General features: G+C 35.9%; 2 protein-coding genes across 3 annotated transcripts in view; both read right to left on the bottom strand.

The window, feature by feature from the left end:
* The window catches only part of LOC142357659 (isocitrate dehydrogenase [NAD] subunit gamma, mitochondrial-like), a 545,753-nt gene that overhangs the window by 111,860 nt on the left and 409,406 nt on the right, over positions 1-24,487 (bottom strand). The window lies entirely within an intron of this gene.
* On the bottom strand, positions 8,731-24,304 carry LOC142357609 (pre-mRNA-splicing factor SYF1-like). Its single transcript, XM_075409162.1, has 5 exons — positions 23,865-24,304; positions 21,765-22,094; positions 20,484-21,398; positions 14,521-14,732; positions 8,731-9,672 (listed from the first exon to the last, which is right to left on the bottom strand). Exons 1-5 carry the CDS (start codon positions 24,291-24,293, stop codon positions 8,871-8,873), a joined length of 2,688 nt encoding a protein of 895 aa, XP_075265277.1. The 5' UTR covers positions 24,294-24,304; the 3' UTR covers positions 8,731-8,870.

The following is a 24,487-nucleotide window of genomic DNA, read 5'->3' as shown; positions in this document are numbered from 1 at the left end:
AATCCGCATCGTGTGCGGGGATAAGCCTTGGCCACTCGCAGACCAAAAATCGATCTCTCTACTCTAATTGAGCATCAGAGTGGACGGAAGACGGATCTTGAATTGCAGAAACCCGCATATAATGACTGATGCGCTATCCACAGCGGAATTCTGGAAAATTGTAGAGGCTGCCTTCATTTGACCCCGGAACATAACATTCGATTGTCATGTCTTTTTGATCACGAAACAACTTCGGGTTGAAACCGTCGATTATTTCTATGGTAAGCTAAAAAAAATATCGGAAAATTGCTATTTTGAAAATAAGGAGGAAACTTTAAAACGTGATGTGTTCACGACTAATCTGATTGATCCCGAGATCCAAAAAGAACTCCTTAAACAAACAGTAGAGCTGAGACAAGCATTGGAAATGGCAATTAAAATGGAGCTCGGGATGCGAAATCAGCATCAAAAACAACAACACAATAAGAACCTCATCTCGGCCAGCGTGAATGCAATTCAATTTTCAGCTAGCTCGCGATCTTCGAATTTGTCACTCTCAAACAATTTCCACCATTAAGGTTATCGTCCATCTCTATATTGTTCGAATTGCGGCGGAAACTGGCTCCCAAATCATCGCGATAAGTGCGTCGCCAAGGGCAAAACGTGCAATAATTGTGGGTTGATGAATCACTTTGTAAAGGTTTGTCGAAAACCAAAGAAATCGAAGCCCCAAAATCCCAAGAACTGTGAAAATAGCGGAAAAGAACCGCATACCGAAGATTCGGTGAACTTTCTTCAATCTTCAAAACTGTAGGAATCCGACAAAAGCAGCCGAGAGGACAATATGGTCGCTCTCATTTAAAACAAAATTTCGAAAATAGAAGTTTTAAACATGCCGATTAAAATCGGCAATATCTCGACTACTCTGCTCGTGGACACCGGGAGCGCGTGTAGCAATCTCAATCGATCTCTCACGTCGCAAGTAGTGAGAAGCAGCCCACACGCTTTCTTGGTTCACGATAACGCCATTCCGCAACTTAGGACCTTCTCGAATGAACCGATTCACATTGAAGATAAAATACAGGCTCCAGTTTCGAGCAATGGATGGACTTCACATTCAGCCACATTCACGATAGTCGCCAATGGCCTGAAATCACTAATCGGTCGAGATTTGTTCGACCAATTAGGACTAGCTGTAACGCAGTCGTCCTCAGGTAATCAAGTCAAAACCGTTTCACCCTCTTCAGAATTCAAAGAAAACATTGCATTAACATTTCCTAACCTAATCTCTCATCGGATGATCAAAATATCACGTGGCTAAATCGAATTTTTACGAGAGTTTTCAACATAGACACCAAAAGGGTAGACGTATACCTATTAATCATCAGGATAAAGTTAACATATATCTCAAAAAACAATTAGCTGAAAAACACAAAATAAAACTAACTAATTGTCCTGACAAATATTTTAATTGTCCTATTGTAGTCACCGTTAAAAGAGACCAAACTATCAAACTTGCACTACATTCAAAAATACTAAACAAAGCCTTCCGCAAAAATAAAAACCAAATGCCCAATATTGATACACTTTTCGAATCTGTATCCCAACAAATTAGTGCAACCGCATCGCAGAATATAACTTAATTCTCTACATTAGACTTGAAGTAAGCGCACAGTCAATTGAACTCAGATCGTAATACAGCAAACTACTGCAACTCTATTATAAATAGCGGCGACATGACAGGCACTTATAGATTTCCAACTGGGTTTAATGGTTTAACAGATATGCCGGCTGAACTTCAAAAAGCTATGGATTACTTTCTCATTGGCCTCAAGAATACCTATTGCTTTCCCGATATTTAAATCGTAAGTAAAGGATCGGAGGAAGAACATAAACAGTATGTTCTAAGTTGTCTGATGCGGTTAGTTGAAGAAAATCTTTCTAAACGAAAAATTGATTGGCTTGAATATCATATTCCGCGATCGGGTATTTCGCCCCTGGAGAGCAAAACCTCAGTTATCTTAGCTCTTGAAGCACCAAAGACACTATAGAAACTTCGCTTTTTTCTGGGTTCCGTACACTATAGTAAATTTTTTCCTAACCTCGCATAAGTTAGTCACCCACTACAACCGCCATTGAAAAATCATCTAAATTTATCTGGACTGATGTCCAACAAAATTGATTTTCTCAAATAAAAAACGTATTGCAAATGCCACTGAAAACAGTCATTACAACCCGCAAGTCGAAACACGCGTAAAACGTGACGCTTCTCGCTCCGGTTTTGGAGCGGGACTTGAACGATTAGCAGATGGAAACCAATTGCGTTTACATCTCGATTTCTGAACTCTCGTGAAGAAGGATATAGTGTCGATGAAGTAAACTCCTCGGAGTAGTTTGGTCTATTGAAAATTTTCAAAATTACCGATAACTACAGATCACAGAGCCCTCCTTTCTATTTTGAAAGAAAATCTGTCTAATGAATCATATAATAGTCGCTTGACTCGTTGGATGGATAGAATACAACCTTTTCAATTTGATATCGAACATATGCTAGGGGCAATAATAAGATTGGTGAACTACATTTCAAGACATTCAAACCAAAAAGCCGGAAAAAAGTCTCTGCATATGATGAGCATTTCATCGTTGACAAATTAAAGCTTACATCTGCATCCGTTGATTCATTGAAATTACAATCTACAATCAAAACAATCTGCGCCTCACTTCCACAATTTAATACAAGCGCATGATCTCGCGACTCAAATCACACCTAAAAATGAACCTATAACAAAAGCTATTAATTTAATTAGCAAACTTGCAACCCGTGTACAAAAGCATGATTATTATTTATCCCTCGCGCCGCAAAATCAATTTACAAATACCAGCTGTAAATCAAACAATTTAAAATATGCTTACCTCGCATATTTTAATTTACCCCTCATAATACCATTTAACAGTCCACTCGCTTAGCGAAATTCAATTTAATTTACACAGTCCTTCCAAAATCGAAATGAAAAATATCCCACGAGGCGTGATACTCAATTTGCTAAGCCTAATTTCCCGCCAATTGAGAGACATTCCGGAAATATTTCTGAAAGTCACTACCCAAAAAAAATCAGTGCTTTTTGTCCCAAATTATTCGCGAATTAAGTCGCATAAATCTTTTTCAAAATTTTCTTCACATTTCGAAAAATTTTCTGACATTCACCTTATAGCTTCAAATCAGTTTAAAATGCCTTCTAAAATGCGCATAACAAGAGTTCCATTCAACAACTCCCTCGCCCCGTGAATCCACCCTCTACTCCACCGGCTCATCTGGCGCGGCAAATCAGCCTATAAATTCCCTAATTGCTACTCGCACAGCGATTCCCCCTCTCATTATAACAACTCTAACTTCCCCAGCATTGTCATCATATGTTAGCACTCCTCTAACACCAAGCCCCCAAGTCCCCACATTCAATAATATTCTAAATAAGATTTTCAATGATTAATCGCAGCTCTCACTAGCAAAGACGCAGTCCTTAAAAAGGTCCGTGATTGTATTTTAACCAACAACGAAGCTCGTCTAAAAAAACTTAACCTAATATACGTTCCTACTGGAGATCTCCATGTTCCGGCTTCGTCTGTATCGACGAGAAAGGAGCCATACCCAACGTCCTCTGCGAAGCCCTAATCGATGACATACAAGCAGGCCACCGGGTACCTGGCGAATCATATGCATGACCACGCACTGCTGGTGGCCATATACGAATCGCGAACTAATCGTTAAAGCAACGGAGTGCTTGCAATTGGTAAGAATCTTAAGTCTGTTATCCCTGCTAAGCAATTTTAACCTCATGTACCGTGCGTTGGAGTGCTTGAAATATTTCGACCTCATGTACCGAGCGTTGAACCAAATCAGGAAAATTAAAATAATTTTGGAGGACCATTTTTCGATGAAAAGGGCAATGAAGTATACTTCTTAGCTGCAATTAATCGCTTCTCTAAATATCCCACTGCATGTATAAATGAAAAACCTAATGGACCAAAAAGTTAAAATTTTATTGATTTAAAATTTTTTGTTTAAAAATTTAGTGATGACCATGGAATTCCTAGTTCTACTTGACTGGATAAAGCAAAATGTTTGATTGGAAATAAAGTAAAGACTATAAGCAAAAAAATAATACTGAAATGATTGAAGTTCCTGTTAACAATCATCGTTCTATTGGTTTGGTAGAAAGACTAATTCAAACGATTAAGAAGCCTGTATCAAAGAAGAAAAATCAGTTAATAACGCATTCCATGTAGAGCATGCATTAAATATCATTATTCATCAGTTGCAAATATGTAAAAAGAAAACAACAAATATTTCGCTTTTCGAAGCGCAATTTGGCCAGAGACCTAATAACCCGCTGAGCGTAATCCACTAAACCTAAATTATCTAACCTCTCATACGAGAACATTGTAAATCACTTTAGATTAAGACACAGTCACTCCCGAGGATAATTTACCAGACGATAAGTGGCTCAATGGCTACAGAAGCGATATCGAGGTCGAGATGGGAATGACTTGGGCAACGTGGGATGCTACCGCAGGGAAAAGAGAGAGCAAGGACGAGGCGTTGAGATTCCTCCGCTCTGGTGTCTGCAGGCCGATTCCACTCACGGAAAGAGCAGAAAAGCTCAAACTGGCCCAAAAGATTCATGGTAAAAGACGATCCAAAAAGAAGCTGGAGGGCCTGTATGAAGCTCTTGCTCCAGGCTCAAACATTTGAAAAGTGAGCACCACAACTTTGAGAACACAGGAGCCAGAAAAGCCTATAGTCACAGTGCAGAACAATGATGTTGCCCTTCAGGAGAGGCAGATGGTACCCTTCAGGAGAGGCAGACACCACTAAAAGTCTACGCAGACCAACGTGGGCCGCGAACTTGTGAAAAGCTGGTGGATATACAGATCCACTGCCACGTGAAGCAATTTACCCGCAAGCTAAATGGTGACAAGATGAAACACTGCAGGCGAGAACCCGGCAGTGGAGTTTCATCTTCTCGATCAAACATATCACGCGCGATACCAAAAATTCCTAACTTCCCAGCAATTCGAAATCAACGTAACGAGGAACAAGCAGCTTCACACAGCGAATTGATACTATCACCTCAGCCAGCATCGTCGTCAGCCTTCAACAAGTCGCACCTGCAACCCCCGCAACGCAGGGCAGACCTGCATCTGGCAGGAACCGCTGTAGTCCTTCTCATTACGGTGTTGACAATTCTTCTTCCGATTCGAATATCGCAGCACCGCCGAAACGACCACGCCGAGCGCGAGACGTCGAAAATTTTCAGCCCCCACTTGGTTCGGCTGTGGAGACAATTGCGATTCAACAACCTCAGGAGGTAAAACATTTCCCCTGTCATTGGTGAAGTATCACCTCTCGATCCGCGTGTTCGCCACTAAATCGACCAGCAGACGCCGACATTGGATGACGTCAGGTCGATGTCAGTATACAAAGCAGAGAATCTGTAGACCCATTATTGAACGTATGCGAATCACAAAACTGTAAAAAACTGTCGAACTCATATTTTAGTATTATTTTGTTATTAGACATGGTAACCAGTACATAAATTGTTAGTATTTATTTAACTGGGGACTAAGCGTTAACTTGTAAATATTGTAATTACTATTATCCAAAAAGAAAAAAATTGTACAATAGGTACAATTTTTCTTTTTCAAAACAGGGGGTATGTGATACTTAAGTACAATTTACACTCAATATATTCATTTGGTGCAGTAAATTTCATATGATGTATTTATTTATTTCATTTCATTTAACCTTCATTTCTCAATTCATTCCTGTTCTTCATGTCTCGAGTTGCTTCTATTTCATTTAACTTTTGTTCCCCGCTTCGCGATCAGACATGTCTGATCATGCGTTCAATCTTTGTTTATAAGTACTTCAGTTATACTCTCGCTTATCCAATTCAAATTCAGTTGCTCTTCTTTCTTCGCGAACTCGCGCCACAATTTAAAGTAAAAGGACTAAGTTCCGATTTCGCTCCGCGCATCACAATTCCGGTAGTATAAAACTAACGCGCACCGCAAGTGCCCACCGAAACATAATAGCGTACGACACGGTCCTCGCAAAAGAGTTTTTGGCATCCAAAAAAAATAACGAGACCAAACTAGAATCAGATTATGTTAGAATCAGTAAAAACATATGGGTGAGGAAAAAGTTGCTTGAAACGTCTTCAATGAGTTATTACAAACTTTTCATTTCGAGCGTGAAACTATCAATAATCATTCAACATTGATGTTTATTTGTTGCTAGTGGTGGGAGTTTGAAGCTTTTCGTTGAGGGGCTTAAACCCCTATTGAATTTTTCTCAGAATCTCCTTGCACGTTATACAATCACGTAACTGTCACAGAGATCGCATAGAGAAATTTGATATATTAAAACGAATGCCAAAAATGATCAACGGTTAACATAAATTGGAAGTTCAAGAGAAGTCCGATAATTATTTAAGAATGAATGAAATTAAATCAATTAATAAAAAATGCTTTCGTTCAAGTGCAGGGAGTTTAAGTCAACAGTTGCCCGTAAAAATTGTTCTCTGTGATTTCTAATGTTTATTCACACATTGTAACAGTCTTTTGTACAAAATCATAGAATTGTCAAATATCAAATTTCTAAAATATCAATTTGTTACTGATATTTTGAGTTTTCCACACACTGTGTGAAAAGTGGTTAACACCAACGTTAACTGTTTATCCAGTTTCTGATGAACAAAAGTTAAATGGGCCAGACAAAAAATCGGTGAAGCGAAACATTGCAAAAAACCAACAGGACTAATAACATAGCCGCCAGATTGCCGGAATAGCTGCGAAAGAAGACCTGCGTGCCATATAATTGAGATAGAAACAGATACAGACCTAAATTGAAAAAATCGACGCCGCTAAAAAAACTAGGTAAAAAACATTCAGCGATAAATTAAAAAAGCTTGTTAAAAATCATTCCGCAGAAGCTTCTTATTAGGGGCCTTTACTGCACAAATGAGTTCCTTTGACCTTGAACAAATTCAAACTAAACTTAAGTTTTAAAGTGCAAAAATCATTTTATTGAGTGAGGTAAGTCACGTATGATCAAAATCTAATCACCCAAATAACTTAAAAGCTTTTGCTAAAGCGAGTGAGAAATGACGTCACGCGCGCAAATGCCGTTAGTGAGAGGAAGAAGTCATTCAGAAAATTTGACTTTTTCAGCTTTGCTGTGTGAACAACTGTAAAACGGAAAAAGAGCGTCAGACGAAACAAAAAACCAAGAGCACCGCAATATAGCTTCGCTCAGCTTACAGCTTCGCAGCTATAATAATTGCTTAACTTCGATCGAGAGCAATTAATCCCTCCCCATCTCAAAAAATACCTATCTTTAAACGCACCAAGGAAAAAACAAATTTTAGTTACAAAACAAGTTATGTAATTCAATTATACCCATTGAGATTATGTCCAACCTGCCATTTTACCTAATACCAATTTACACGACACGCTTTATCTATTTTTTCAGAAATTTGATTACAAATTAGCAGTCGCTATTACATGGACGTTGTAACATACTTTATCGAAAAATATAATCCCGTATTCTTTTGTGATATATACAGTGAGATAATAGTTTCTGTAGTTCTGCTAATCGTTACAAAATGGCAAAATAAAACTGATATTGTGTAAAATGGAAGGTTGTGTATAACATAGGGCAAAACAAAATTGATATTGTGTTAAATGGAAGGTTGTGTATGACCTCATTGGGTTAAATCGAATCGGATAATTTTCCATGATACCGATCCTCGCAATAGCGTTTTTGGCATCCATAAAAAAAACGAAACAACAGTAGGCTCGGATAATGTCAGTAAGAACATATGGGAAAAAACGTTGTATGCAACGTATGCAATGAGTTATTACAAACTTTTCATGGAGAGCCTGAAACCATCAATTATCATTCAACTTCGATGTTTAATTGTTGCTAGTGGTGGGAGTTTGAAGCTTTTCGTTGAGGGGCTTAAAGCCCTATTGAATTTCTCTGATTCTCCTTGCACGTTCTACAGTCACGTAACTGTCACAGAGATCACATAGAGAAATTCGACATATTAAAATGAATGCCAAAATGATCAACGGTTAACATAAATTGGAAGTTCAAGAGAAGGCAGATAATTATTTATGAAATTAAATCAAATAATAAAAAAAGCTTTTGTTCAAGTGCAGGGACTTTAAATCAACAGTTGTTCGTAAAAATCGTTCTCTGTGATTTCTAATGTTTATTCACACATTGTAACAGTCTTTTGTATAGAAATCATAGAATTGTCAAAATTGTTTCTCAAACATCAATTGGTTACTGATATTTTGAGTTTTCCACACACTGTGTGAAAAGGTTGTTAACACAAACGTGGCAATGTTGTTATACCGTCTGATGTCACTGGCAAGATTGTTCTGAAAATAAGTGCTTTTGATTTGAATTTTTTAAAAAACGAGCACAAATTTCGCAGAGAGCAGATAGTACATCTGTAGCATACTATGCAGCCTCATGGATCTATAAATTATTCGACTTCTTTACCTGTAGTTTTAGTTCTCTTCTGTCCTTTTGAGTGATAATACTCAAGTCTTTCCCGGAAGAGATATTGACCAATAATTATTCCCTAACACAGAGCCGACCTAATACATGATAATTTCCATTATTGTTCTCACTCTAATCGGTTTAGAATACCTTTATCTTCTCATCAGGAGTCAAAAACATTAAATCACTGGAAACTAAATAGTAAAACAAATCTTATATAATCCAAAACAGAGCCTAGTCAACAAGTGAACGTAACATCAAGTCCACATATCAATTAGTTTAACAAATTAAGTTTTACAGAAGCGATGCTACCAGTCAATTATTTTCCTGTTTCTTTTTTGTCAGTTTGACTTGTGATCAAAGATCCGAACACAGACATCGGTACATTTCTTTTCACCACTTCTGAACTCTGTTCACCGTCTTCTTCCATTTGCTGCTCATCTTCATCGTTTCCGTCATCATCGGAATCGTCCAAACTCATTTCGTTGGGGTTCACTACCTTCTGATTTTCTAACAATTTACTATTAGTGGAGGAACTGACAAACAAAATGTTCTCTTTTGTGGTGTAATTCGATTGATTAAGAGCTGATTTATCGTTACCAGTTTGATTAATTTCATTATTATTCGACTCGTTTGCATCTAATTCACTCTGAGTATTTGTATTAATTTGCTGGTTAATATTCTCTATGAGTTCAGAATCGTTAGTTTTGTCTGTTAATTGTGACGTAATGTAGTTTACTTTGGTGTTAAACGTTGCTTGAACGCTTCGTTTTATTCTCAACATTTCACGGAGCGTATCTTCATTTCCATGCTTAACTTCAAAGTTTTTCCAACTGGTCCAAAACTCGACCGACGTTCTTGGGTCGCACATTTGGGAACAGTGAGCGTAAATTGCCCTTGCTCTGTCAACTTCACCCAACTTTGTTTCCAGCTCAGCAAACCGTAGGCACATAATTTTGGATCCGTCATCCGTTAGAACATCAATGGCTTTTTCGTAAATTTGTCTGCAGTGAGTTATTCCAAAATAGTCGGATGCCTTTTTCAGGTATATTTCGAATACTTCGAATTGTTCCTCTGGTTTCACAGCGAGAGTTGCTCTGTCTAAAATCGCCATGGCATGCCTAAAAACAAGTTTAATTTCAGACAATCTAAGTTCAAAAAAGAAAGCAATGTATAATATCATTGGGCTTCTCAATGTAGCGAAAACACTATTTACTCCATTTAAAGTTGCCTTGTCTATTGATAATGCAAAAAACGCACTTTTAGAAGAGGCGTTGAAAGGTTTCCATCTGCCTTCGAGAAAAACGATCCCAATAAACAGCCAGACTAATCACAAAACATAGCCGGCAGATTGCCGGAATAGCTGCGAAAGAACAGACATGCGTGCCATATAATAGAGATAGAAACAGATAAAGATCTAAATTGAAGAAAAATTGACGCCGCTCAAAAAACTAGGTAAAAAACATTCAGCGATACATCAATAAAGCTTGTTAAAATTCATTCCGCAGAAGCCTCTTATTAGGGACCTTTACTGCACAAATGAGTTCCTTTGACCTTAAACAAATTCAATTTAAACTTAAGTTTTAAAGTGCAAAAGTCATTTTATTGAGTGAGGTAAGTCACGTATGATCAAAATCTAATCACGCAAATAACCTAAAAACTTTTGCTAAAGCGAGTGAGAAATGACGTCAAGCGCGCAAATGCCGTTAGTGAGAGGAAGAAATCATTCAGAAAATTTGACTTTTTCAGCTTCGCTGTGTGAACAAACGTAAAACGAAAAAAGAGCGTCAGACGACGAAACAAAAAACATAGCCGGACGAATTCCGGAAGCGATTCGAAAACTGCACAGAGAAGCTGAAGCCAATTCCTTTTGTATTAAACCATTAAATCATTAACTCCCCAGGTCTGATCTACAAATTGGTGAAACTTAAACCACTGTCACTAAGAGAAACAAAATGCAGCAAAATTTTATATCATTGAAAAACTTTCGTAACATTGAAAAACTTTCGTAACGTTAAAGAACTCCTATATAAGGATGGTCAAAAAACTGATAGGCTGAAAAAGCTCATAGGGCTATCAATTGTCCTCAGATAAATTATGATTATAATCTCAAAAAGATCGTGAAAAGCAAACGGCAGATAAAAAAATTAGAATCTAAGTTAAATTTTGCAAAAGTGCTCAATTTTAAGACAAGGAGATCCACTACAATTAGAATTCTAATCACTGCAATTAAGACAAAAGCAACACATACTTCTTTCTTGTTGTATATAAGCTAGACAACATGATTTCATCCTGTTTCAAAAAATAAAATAATCATAGAAAAGACATAAGCAACAGAATAATATTCAAAGGCAAAAAATCCATTACAAACAATACCAAGCTCGGAAGAAATTTGCGATGAATAATAACAATTTAAAATGTTGGGAAAGGCTTTCTAGAAAACTCCCAGTATTGCCTTTTAATGAATTAAAACAATTGCAAACCAATGAAAGGACGAAGATCTAAGAAAACTCTTATCATTCAATTCTTTAACAACTGAAAAAATCAATATAACAAATATAAAAGTAAGTGCCAGGACAAAACCAAAATGATACAAACTAGAATGTGAAAAATATAGGCACAATATAAAGAATACCGTAAAAAAAGATGATTTTTAAAGTCAAAAATCAAATTTAAAAAATCAAGAAAAACGAATACATTTCATTGTTCAGCATTCGAGACATAGAAAAGACAACGAGTCATCCGAAACAAAAATCCATCCTCCTGAACAGAATGAAAGAAAAGCAGAATTCAAACATAAGAAACAATGAAACATTTTGCAAAAAAAGGTCATCAAATTTTTAAGAGTGTATTTATGAAAAACTTTAACCGTTTTTCAAAAATGTAACACCAAAAAATGATTGCATTTCTATTGAAACAAAATTAAAGCCCCTCGTGTTGCACACAAATACTATTTCTAGTAACTAATAGCAAAAACAAACAAAAAGATTAGAAAAATTCTAAAAAAACTACCAAAATCGGATTAGCATATGTACAATTTTATAGAAAATTACATCGAGGTAGAAAGAGGCATTGAGTATAAGAATTCTGAAAAGGAAGTTGCCATATTAACTGATTTTTGACAAAAAGACAGCTAAACGATCCAAAAATAAAGAAATTAATAGAAAAAAGCCAAAAATTACCTAAAAAATCAAGAAATATGAGCCAAATTTGAACTTGAAACGCAATTTCAGGCTATGCAAAAAACTGTGGTATCAATTCCCGAGGTTTACATTTCAATATAGCATCGAATAAAAATTATTTCTACAAAAACCAAATTACAAGCATAAAAAACTGGGCCACTTACACGAAAAAAAACGTCTAAAAACGGTTATCTATATGTGCCATTCAGTCAAAAACTACAGTTCAAAGTCAAAAAGTCATTCACAAAACGCAGCGCATGATCAAAAAACTTCTCTCACTCAGAAAAAAATAGTTCACACGGAAATTTTACTCACTTTCGTTTTAGGTCAAAACATCGTCTGAACGAATAGTACTTCCGGTAAAAAAAAACCTTAAGAAAACCAATACTCCTCTTCGAGCCGTAAAAAAACCAAGAGCACCGCAATATAGCTTCGCTCAGCTTACAGCTTCGCAGCTATAATAAAATTTTAAGAATTATGTAACAGGATTATGTACATTATTTCAATAGCAGATGCAAAAATTGATTACATCAGCAACTAATTTTAATCCCACTACTTTACAAATTGATATCATAAAGCGTGATGAATAAATCATAACTTTTATCTCCGATATTAATCAGAAACCTGAATAGAAAACTCAAAATAATAAAACTAAACTAAACCTGTGCCAAAATACCAATAAGCCGTAACTGCAATCTTAACTCTAATTGGTTTCTAATTCAAAAGGATCTTGACTACTGACCTTAAACCATTAAATCATTAACTCCCCAGGTCTGATCTAAAAATTGGTGAAACTTAAACCACTGTCACTAAGAGAAACAAAATGCAGCAAAATTTTATATCATTGAAAAACTTTCGTAACATTGAAAAACTTTCGTAACGTTAAAGAACTCCTATATAAGGATGGTCAAAAAACTGATAGGCTGAAAAAGCTCATAGGGCTATCAATTGTCCTCAGATAAATTATGATTATAATCTCAAAAAGATCGTGAAAAGCAAACGGCAGATAAAAAAATTAGAATCTAAGTTAAATTTTGCAAAAGTGCTCAATTTTAAGACAAGGAGATCCACTACAATTAGAATTCTAATCACTGCAATTAAGACAAAAGCAACACATACTTCTTTCTTGTTGTATATAAGCTAGACATGATTTCATCCTGTTTCAAAAAATAAAATAATCATAGAAAAGACATAAGCAACAGAATAATATTCAAAGGCAAAAAATCCATTACAAACAATACCAAGCTCGGAAGAAATTTGCGATGAATAATAACAATTTAAAATGTTGGGAAAGGCTTTCTAGAAAACTCCCAGTATTGCCTTTTGTTGAATTAAAACAATTGCAAACCAATGAAAGGACGAAGATCTAAGAAAACTCTTATCATTCAATTCTTTAACAACTGAAAAAATCAATATAACAAATATAAAAGTAAGTGCCAGGACAAAACCAAAATGATACAAACTAGAATGTGAAAAATATAGGCACAATATAAAGAATACCGTAAAAAAAGATGATTTTTAAAGTCAAAAATCAAATTTAAAAAATCAAGAAAAACGAATACATTTCATTGTTCAGCATTCGAGACATAGAAAAGACAACGAGTCATCCGAAACAAAAATCCATCCTCCTGAACAGAATGAAAGAAAAGCAGAATTCAAACATAAGAAACAATGAAACATTTTGCAAAAAAAGGTCATCAAATTTTTAAGAGTGTATTTATGAAACACTTTAACCGTTTTTCAAAAATGTAACACCAAAAAATGATTGCATTTCTATTGAAACAAAATTAAAGCCCCTCGTGTTGCACACAAATACTATTTCTAGTAACTAATAGCAAAAACAAACAAAAAGATTAGAAAAATTCTAAAAAAACTACCAAAATCGGATTAGCATATGTACAATTTTATAGAAAATTACATCGAGGTAGAAAGAGGCATTGAGTATAAGAATTCTGAAAAGGAAGTTGCCATATTAACTGATTTTTGACAAAAAGACAGCTAAACGATCCAAAAATAAAGAAATTAATAGAAAAAAGCCAAAAATTACCTAAAAAATCAAGAAATATGAGCCAAATTTGAACTTGAAACGCAATTTCAGGCTATGCAAAAAACTGTGGTATCAATTCCCGAGGTTTACATTTCAATATAGCATCGAATAAAAATTATTTCTACAAAAACCAAATTACAAGCATAAAAAACTGGGCCACTTACACGAAAAAAAAAACGTCTAAAAACGGTTATCTATATGTGCCATCCAGTCAAAAACTACAGTTCTAAGTCAAAAAGTCATTCACAAAACGCAGCGCATGATCAAAAAACTTCTCTCACTCAGAAAAAAATAGTTCACACGGAAATTTTACTCACTTTCGTTTTAGGTCAAAACATCGTCTGAACGAATAGTACTTCCGGTAAAAAAAAACCTTAAGAAAACCAATACTCCTCTTCGAGCCGTAAAAAAACCAAGAGCACCGCAATATAGCTTCGCTCAGCTTACAGCTTCGCAGCTATAATAAAATTTTAAGAATTATGTAACAGGATTATGTACATTATTTCAATAGCAGATGCAAAAATTGATTACATCAGCAACTAATTTTAATCCCACTACTTTACAAATTGATATCATAAAGCGTGAATAAATCATAACTTTTATCTCCGATATTAATCAGAAACCTGAATAGAAAACTCAAAATAATAAAACTAAACTAAACCTGTGCCAAAATACCAATAAGCCGTAACTGCAATCTTAACTCTAATTGGTTCTAATTCAAAAGGATCTTGACTACTGACCTTGACATTCCGTAGTCTTCCTCCATTTTGGCGTAGAGCAAAAAGATATTTTTCGCAAACTCGCCCGGAATTCCATCTATGCACTGCTCGAAGAGGTCGCGCGTCCTCTCCAACTTTCTCCCCTCATACCTCGCAATGAACTTGGACAGATACGTGTTCCAAATATCATACACATTTGGCCATTTGAACAAAGAAATGCCCTTCTCGTAAGCCTGAAAATGACATGAAGATTAGCATCGGCTCAGCTTCGCACAGTAAGTGTTCGATCTTTTCAACTAACAATTTTTAATAACCTTCATCCGTCACTCAAATGGTTAATATATAGGCGCTCTCCTTTTTACGTGTAGAGTCCTCAGCTCAATCTACTGAACAAAATCAAAAACATAGCAGGACAAGTCCTGAAGTACAATTCAAAGAATTTTCATTGTCTAAACAGAAAACTAGATCTAGAATTGACTATGAGTGAATTGGGAAAACATTTCTAAAAAACTAAAAAACAGAAAATCAATGTCAAAATGCCGCATGTGGGCAAAAAACCACTAGCGAGGAAAGGAAATTTGGTTGAAACAAAAAACTAGGCCTAGAACGAACTATGAATGGAATGGGAAAAACATTTAGAAAAAAAAACGGATCCAAAAATTGAAAAAAAAAACAGTAAAAATTAAAGTGAAATTGCCGCATGTGAACAAAAAACCACTAGCGAGAAACCGAATTTCTGTTCAAACACCGTTTTCTCATTCTACTTTAGAATTAGAGCGAAAAAAATTCACGCCGCAAAACCACTCTTTTTTCGCTCCACTTCCTGTTTCGGCGTGACCACAATCACTACTCCAATTTGACGTCAAAAATCATGAAAATGTGTGAACAGATCTTAAAAAAAAACATAGCCGGAAGAATTCCGGAAACGACTCGAAAATTGCTCATAATTATGAATAAACAACTAGAACAACTTTTGTGAACTCTGAATCTCCACAAATGCCATGAAAAAATTAAGGAAGAATAGAAACGGCATTCAAAAACAAATTGAACAAAAAAACAAGAAACACTTAAGGAGTTTTTTAATACTACAAGGAAATGTAAAGCCGAGTAAAACTCTTTTGCAATTAGAGCAATGAAAAGCTCGCAAAACAATGGGCAAGTCATATTAGGCTAAGAGAGTTGTCTAAGATTAAAAAAAGAAAACAGCAAAAAAAAACAAGAAAAATGTTTTAAAATTTCTCAATTTTCCTAAGAAAAAATGATTTATACCAATAAAACTTTAGTAAATTGGTATCTGAATATTCCTTTAGTAACAAGCTTCAATTCAAACCCCACTTAAAGCATTAAATTAAAAAAAAACAGGCAAAAAATACTAAATTTTGTCTAAAAATCAGCAAAACTGATCAAAAACCTCCAAATTAACACTTAACTCAAATTAACTGCTTGAAACCTTCAATTCCTATCAAAACAAGCCTAAAACTAATGCAATGTCATAATCAAACCTCATAACCATCAAAAAATGCAAAAACTGCTTTTAAAAGCCGCACGTGAACAAAAAAATTTCGCTCGCTTCGAGAAATTTTTTTCACACATCAATTTCTCGCTCTCTCAAAAATAGCGTTATGAACAAAAACCACTCTTTTCGCTCCGCTCTTCACTTTTGTTCAGCACCAAAATCACTCCATTTTTTCACGCGTTTCATTTCCCGCTTCAAAAATCACTCCAATAAAATTGATAAAAAAAGGACTTCTCCAATACTCTTCGAGTCGTAAAAAGACAGCGCCCCAATACAATTCAAACTCTTTGAATTGTAATAAGAGAAAGACAGTGCTTTTAATCTAAGCGTTAATCTGAGAGTGAGAAAAAGTGGGAACAAATTTTGCTAGGGTGAAAAGTGTTTTCTTCAGGTGCGGTATTTCACAATATGTTTCGTATTTCAGAATCTGTTTTTTGGCCCAAGTTGTTTCTTTCAATAATTTCAATAAACATTTTAGCGAATAGATATCTGATCATTTCAACACCTTTTATGTGCAAATTTGAAATATTTTTGTCACTCTGCCGTTTATGACGGCCTCGATATATGTTTTTGCTCTTACAGGAACTTTTTGCCGCTATTCCGAGATTTATGGCTCTCGTTAGTATTTAGTATATATAGGCTAATTTTGAAACACTTCTTATTTTTTAACTATTATAGTACTTTTTGTAGCTCGGTACAGAAAAAATTGATCTAGTTAAAATAATGATTTTATTACTAAAAGGAGATGGTTGTGTTTTCAATGCAAAAAAATTTTCAATGTAGTATTTTGGACTTGTGTTTTTTTTCTGCTTACCGCTTATTTCATTTTCCTGCGTTTTACCGGTATGCACCATCCTCATGGTGTTCTCTACTTTGTTGTCAGTTAATGATTAAAAGCACCTCATCTCGCTGTACGTTAAGAATAATTATGTTGGAATAGCAACTTGTGGCTTATTTCACTCAAAATATCGGTTTTTCGTTATTTTTCCTTTTTTAATAAAACGCTGAGTAGTTTAAAAAAGTAAATGCTTAATTTGAGTAAATATTCTGATGTAGTTCGCGTCAAGTTTTCTTTCGAGCCGATTCCAACATTTTCCATCTATGCTCCTTATTTCGGTTTGACTGGTTCACGTTTTTCGGTTTATATAAGTCACTTTTTTCACATTTTTAAACTTCTGACTCAAGTTACTCACTGTTTCAAACAAAGATTTTGCTAAGCAAATTTCAACCAACATAGTGAAAGGGTCAAGGCCAAAAATCAAAATGAAAAAAACAACGCTTATGGTTAACAGTAATGAGCTTAATAGAGTTCAATTTTAAAATTGAGCTCTGCATAATTGTGTGATATACCTGTAATCTATCCCTTATTTGTGTTTCATAGGGTGAGCGGAAAAAATTTTAAGAATCCTCTGATTTATATATTATATATATATATATATATATATATATATATATATATCGCTCAAACAAAAACCACAAAAAACTCTGGGCAATTTTTGCACAGTTTAAACTCAAATTTCGTTTTGATCTGCTCTTCCCAATTTTGTATTTTTAAATTATATTTAGCTAAACCCTTTGACAATTTTAGGAAACCAAGTTCATAAATCATTAAAAAACTGATGGATACTAGGTCAAATAACTCTAATGCATATTTAGGCAACCGAAAACATAGCTGGCAGATTGTCAGAATATAGTCGAAATAGCTTCGTAGATCTACAGTCTCAAAAAACAAAAGAAAATCTTTCAAAAAAAATTTTAAATGCGATAACTGCCATGTCAGGTGAATGCTATAAACTGGGAAAACTGTCCTTGTGGCACTTCCGCGATCTATTAATAACAATATAGACCTAGCTATCAGCCTCTCTAGACGAATAGGTTTCGACAGTAAACAAATCCTATAAAAATCCATACACGAAAATAAATTAATATAGCTGCCAAAAAATAGCCGCAATAACTTCGTAGATCTAAGCTCTCAAACAGATAGTGAAAGATACAGACCAAAGAAGAAACTTCTTTTTTATTGAATTCCGAGATACACAATTGACACAGAGTGACACACACTTGACCTTATCTATTTGAATTAAAGTAAAAAGTCACACAAATGAACAAAAACTCCCTCCACTAAGAGTGGAAAAATTACGTCAAGCACGCAATGCAGTTGGCGTTGCATGAACGAAGAGCAGATTTGAAGTGATTTTGACGTCATATGTTTGTAACAAAAATCTTGACATAATAAAAATATACCAGGAGAAGTCCTGACCTACCTACAATTCAAAGAATTTTTGACTAAACGAAAAAAGTCACAGTATGGACTTTGAGTGGATTGGGAAAGCTATTCAGAAAAAAATCCAACCGTAAACAAAGCCGAGACATTGCCGGAAAATAGCAGTACTCTAATTCGGTGTCACTTTCAGTTAGATTCTAAAACTACACTCAGTTCAGCTTCTAAACTGAACGCTATTAAGCTTATTAAATTCAGCTAGCAATCGCTTTATTGAACTTCGATAACCTAATGCATAAAGACTCAGTGACGGGGCTTTATCGATTTAGCCCGTTTCTTTTGATTTAGCTCTTTTGACAGCGACCCTATCAAATACATTGTGTAATTCAATGCGTGAAATTAAAATCCCTTTAGTTGAAAGAGTGAGTAGGGTAAGTCACGAGTCAAACGTGAAAATTGTGACATGTAAAACGAAAACATCATCAAAAGGTAAAGCGAATCAAAAAAAGGAAGCGCCTAAATAACAGCCGTTGCGAGGCTGACGGCGGCTATTAGTAAAAAAGGTGCAAATGCCCCAAGCGAACGCGAAAATTTGTTCAAAACACCACTCGTTTTTTGCTCCACTACCTGTTATGGCGTTACCAAAATCAGTTCTCTAATTTGACTTCAAAAACAGTCAAAATATGAAGTATGAAATAAGCAACAAAAAGCGTATACGAAGCGTACAGAAATTCTCAATGAAAACGCTTTCGTATCTCATTGCAAAAGACTTCGAACGGCCAAATATTAATTCCAAAAGTCAGGGTAGAACGAAGTTCCTGTGAATTGGAGGTCCCCCCAAAAAATTGGAGGTATACATGACAATGAAATAAGTTATTTCAAATAACCCACAATTAGATATTCTTAACTTCGTACAAATTGTTTGTACTGTGTACCAACGGTTGAACAAAAAATTGTGTACCAAACATTACCAGATTAAATTCCTGTTATCACCATTGTAAAAATCTTAAACAGCAAATATTTGCAATACGCATTAGCGTTTATAAGATCTAAGGAACACTTCTCATCTGACACAATAACCATTTAATATCGGGTCATTGACAATCGCATACAATTCTCATAGCAGCTTGCATGATTTTATAGAATGCAGTTCTCTCAAACGACAAAAACAACTTTTTCATGGTTAGGGTCCCGATTCTCCTCTCATTGATGTCACTTATTGACTACACTGTGTAATTCAATGCGCAAAAGAACTTAAAATTGCTTTCGTTGAAACAGTGATTGCGGTAAGCCACGAGTCAAACGTGAAAATTGTGACATGTAAAACGAAAACGTGATCAAAAAGTGCAGCAAATCAAAAAAGGGGAGCGCCTAAATAACAGCCGTTGAGAGGCTGACGGCGGCTATTAAAAATCAAGGTGAGAATGCCGCAAGTGAACAAAAAACCACTAGCGAGAAAACGACTTTTTGTCAAACACCACTCGCTTCTACGCTCATAGTTTTACACTTCCAGTTTCGGCGTTACCGAAATCAGTTCTCTAATTTGACTTCAAAAATCGTCAATATAGCTGAACATATCATAAAAAAACAGCGCCCCAATACAATTCAAGTTCTTTGAATTGTAAAAACCAAGAGAACGCCAATAATAGAGCCGGCAATCGCTTTGCGGTTAGCAATAAAGACAAAGTAAAAAGAGTATGAAATAAGGACATAAAACGCGTATACGAAGCTGACAGAAATTTTCAATAGAAACGGTTTCGTATCTCAACACTGAAGAATTCGATCGACCAAATCTTATTTCAAAAAGTCAGGGTAGCATGAAGTTCCTATGAATTGGGAGCTCCCCCAAAAAAATTTGGAGGTGTACCTGAGAATGATATTAGTTATTTCAAATCACCCACAATTAGAAATTCTAAGCTTCGTACAAATTGTTTGTACTTCGTAGCAACGGTTGTCGAACAAGAAAATTTTGTACCAAACCTTACCAGATAAAATTCCTGTTTTTACCATTGTGAAAATCTTAAACAAATATTTGGCGTACGTATTAGCGCTTATAAGATCTAAGGAACAATTCCCATCTGACAAAAATAACCATTCAATGTCGAGCCAATGACAATCGCAATTCTCATAGCAGCTTGCATGATATTTTTAGAGTGCAATTCTCGCAAACGATAAACAACTTATTTATGGTTAGGGTTCCGACTCTCTTGTCATTGACTTATTCGAGCATGCTTCAAACGTACATACCTTAAACGACTCTTCGAAGTAATTATTCTCCTCCAAAAACATGGCATAATTCATTACAATCTGTGGAGTTGCAATTCTCAGATCAATTATCGCATCATAAACAGCCTTTGCAGTCCTGAATGTTCCCATGCTTTCTTCCAAATCGGCATAGAGTGACCAAATTTTCAATGATCTGTACACCCGATTTTGCGGTGGCTCGTTGCTATCAAAGTATGCTGCTTTACGTGCAGGCGGTGTTGTTGCACGCTGCATTAACTTCATTGCACGATCATGGTTCTCAAGATTTATCTCCATCTCCGCATATTCGCACCAAATATTGGCCAGTTCTTCAACTTGCTTGAAGGGAACTTCAGTCGCTTTCTCATACACCATTCGCGCTTCTTCAACGTGTTTCTGTTCCAGATAGAATTTGGCAAACTTGATGAAAAGTACACTGAATTTACCAACAGCTTGTTTGGGATCGACAGTTTCGATCGCTTTTCTGTACGTCTTGATCACTTTCAAAGGCTTGCTTTGTAATAGCTCCGCCCTTTGCATCCAATCAGCAACGTTATGCGGGTTCTGACGGATCAGCACAGAGTTCAAATACAAGGGTCGTTTAATAATCATTTCTTCATAACGTGTCAGCATCAACTCCAGTTCCAAGCTTTGGGCGTCTGTAAGGTCACCTTTTTCTTGTTTGCTCAGTAAATGTTTTATGAGCGATTCTTCAAAAACAACGTAAGCGTCAAAAACTTGAGTGAAATCTCGAACTGTAACTACGACATGTACAGCTTCCATGTAGATGTCTCTGGCCCTGTCGAAGAGACCGGCTCTGATGTAGTAGTCAGCAAGTGCACACCACAGAGCACCTCTTTGGTCTGTGAATCTTCCGATTCCTTGTCTGATAATTGCTTCAGAATCAAGCGATGTCACCTGTTAACGAAATCACCACTCATTAAAATAGAAATTGAAGGATCAGGATTATTTCAATCGGTAGAACTAGAACTGCAACCCCCTCATATTCCCGGTACAGTTTTATAATCTATAACTGACATTTTAATACTTCTCGCGGTATACGATTACTGTCTTTAGTAAGATCGTTTATTTGGTTGTACAAGCCACCCTCATTGCAAACAGGCTACTGAAAAAGACTTTATTCACAATGAGACGGTTCCCAATCTTTCTGAACGGCAACGGCAGATAATTTCTTAACAGTAAAGCCTAACATTGATTATTTAAGTCAGAAAAAGCCGCTAAATGCAGTAATTTGAAGGATCACAAAGGCATTCGGCTATGTACCTGAAAAGGGTGCTTTGACAATAAGTCGCACAAATAATTCCACATTTGAAACTTGCTCTTTCCTTTCTTGCTTTCGAACTTTGTATCGTTGACCAGCTCCGCCAATCTTCGCACTGCCTCGTCAAGTCTTCCGATTTTAACAAGAAAGTCAATAAAATCTTCCGCCTCATCGGGTGATAACTTTAAATAACGCCTCCAAACCCGTAGAGAAGTTTCAGTAGGCGTTCCAGGCTGCTGAATGAACTGCAGATATAATTTCCAGACTCTGGCATGTTGAGTCACAGGGAGGGAACGCAGCGCTCGGTCAAAAGCATGACGGCATCTAGTGACCTAAATCAACCAATACTCCAAACCAATCTTTCACAATTTCCAGAGTTCCCTAGATTTAGTGCTCAATTTGTAAGTGAATAGGATCAGATGCCGACTGTTCAACCAAAAATTTTTGATTGAACAAAAAATGAGCGGTTTCCCATTCAGTAGAGGAGCTGAAATCTGTTGGCATTTTATACTTTCAAATGTAGAAAATGTACAAAGCACAACTTTTGAGTTCTGTCATAATATGAAATAATTTCTAGTATTTAAATGGGGATCAGTGAAATAGTTTTCAGTCAATAAGTCATAATTCCGTAATAAAATGGTCACATTTGTAATGTTTGAGCTCATATTTTATAAGGGCAGTCCGTCAGAGACGCACGACTGACTTAAGTCCCTGTAGTATCATTATTTATTAGCGTAACAACGAAAACATAGCCGGCAGATTGCCGGAATAGCTGCGAAAGAATAGACCTGCGTGCCATATAATAGAGATAGAAACAGATTCAGATCTAAATTGAAAAAAAATCGACTCCGCTCAAAAAACTAGGCTAAAAAACTTTCAGCGATTAATTAATAAAGCTTGTTACATTCATTCCACAGAAGCCTCTTATTAGGGACCTTTACTGCACATATGAGTTCCTTTGACCTGAAACAAATTCAAATTAAACTCAAGTTTTAAAGTGCAGAAGTCATTTTATTGAGTGAGGTAAGTCACGTATGATCAAAATCTAATCACGCAAATAACCTAAAAACCTCCGCTAAAGCGAGTGAGAAATGACGTCACGCGCGCAAATGCTGTTAGTGAGAGGAAGAAGTCATTCAGAATATTTGACTTTTTCAGCTTTGCTGTGTGAACAAATGTAAAACGAAAAAAGAGCGTCAGACGACGAAACAAAAAAAAACCAAGAGCACCGCAATATAGCTACGCTCAGCTTACAGCTTCGCAGCTATAACAAAACTTTTCTCATTATCTTTGCCGGGTAACTCGCGACGAAACAAGGGATCACAGGACAACAATCTGAACTTAGTTATTTACCAACAATAATTCAAATATATTTCAAGCATAACCCACTAATTTCGGGCGAATTGCTCTCAACCGGCGAGCGGTTAGCTTTTGTAGCAGCCAGCTTGGACTTAAGGAGGCTAGTATTTGGGGGGTTTAAAGCGCGAGTGGGGTTGGAAGGGGTCCAAACCGGCGAACGACTTTCACACTATGATTTGATGTCTTCTCAGCAGCTTCGATGAATTGTACACTTTGAATTGTACATATGGAATTTAGGCTAGCGGAGCTCTTTAGGCTCAACAGTTTCGGTGAACCCATACTTAGAGACCAGTAAGTCGCAAAGCTCAAAGAGAATTGCTCAGCCACTTAATGCCTTCCGGGCGTTAAATGTTTTTCATGCTTTTGAGGACGAAAACTCAATAGTCAAACGAAAAAAAACTATCAGATTAAAAGTCAATAGTACTACAAATTGCGAAAAAAGGCCAACATGACTAATATAATTGCCAGTAAATTCTTTTAACAGCAAAAAATTATGACGAAATATGAAATTTTTCTCGTTGAAATTGACGAAATTGCGTCTTGTACATATTTGTTTAGCTACATAGATGAATTTAGAAAAAAAGAAAGGATCTTCATAAGATTGCTGTGATGAAATGAAGAATAATATACAAATCTGTCAATAATTATAATCAAATAACTTTGACTATATTAGCTTATGATAAGGTAATTACTTATTTGGACATTCTGTTTACTTTCTCACGAAAGAAAATAAAAGAGGCAACCTTCTTTTGATCCATCAAGAATTTGAGATACTCCAGCCACACTCGGGGCATTTTGAACATGAAGACTAACGACCTCTCGAATGTATTGTTGACATCTTCATATACAGTATCAGTTACACACCGTCCTCTAACTTGCTGCTTTCTCAATCGCAAATATGCCATCCAAAGTTTGAAGCTTCCTGGCAGCTGTTTAACAGCTCTTTCGTAGATCATGTTGAGCTTCGCAGGCGCTGCGCTGCGTTTGAATTCTGCGTAGCGCAGCCAACCTTTGACTACATACGGATTTCTGATTATTTCTTCTTCATAGGCATACTCTTGTTCCGATAGTGTCAGTTCTAATTCTTCCACTGAAACTTCATTGTTTTTCTCGGGGTGCTCTTGTAAGGATGTAAGTTCGTTTGTTTCATTAGCTACTTGAATGTCAGCCATTCGATCACATCAAATCTTAAAAATACAAAACTATACATTATTTTCAATCTACTTCTCTTGAAATTGATAATAGCTATCTGAAATATACACATTAACAGAAGGGGAGGGGGCCACGCAAAAAATTGCTTTTATGTATTTTTGCCCTCCTCTATTAAATCATAACCCATTATGGCATTCAGTGTATCTGGTGGGGC

The sequence above is a fragment of the Convolutriloba macropyga genome, chromosome 2 (assembly GCF_964194025.1).
Source record: "Convolutriloba macropyga chromosome 2, txConMacr16.3, whole genome shotgun sequence".
NCBI lineage: Eukaryota > Metazoa > Xenacoelomorpha > Acoela > Convolutidae > Convolutriloba > Convolutriloba macropyga.
The sequence above is the reverse complement of the archived record's forward strand: the minus strand, read 5'-3'. Positions and strand labels throughout refer to the sequence as shown.

Bases quoted from the DNA above. Each gene is read 5' to 3' on its own strand.
- LOC142357609 (XM_075409162.1), bottom strand. From the start codon at position 24,293: ATGGCTGACATTCAAGTAGCTAATGAAACAAACGAACTTACATCCTTA. The intron at 21,399-21,764 runs GTACATAGCCGA...TTTCGTTAACAG, and splicing joins TGTCAAAGCACCCTTTTCAG to GTGACATCGCTTGATTCTGA. The intron at 9,673-14,520 runs GTCAGTAGTCAA...ACTTGTTTTTAG, and splicing joins GAAGACTACGGAATGTCAAG to GCATGCCATGGCGATTTTAG.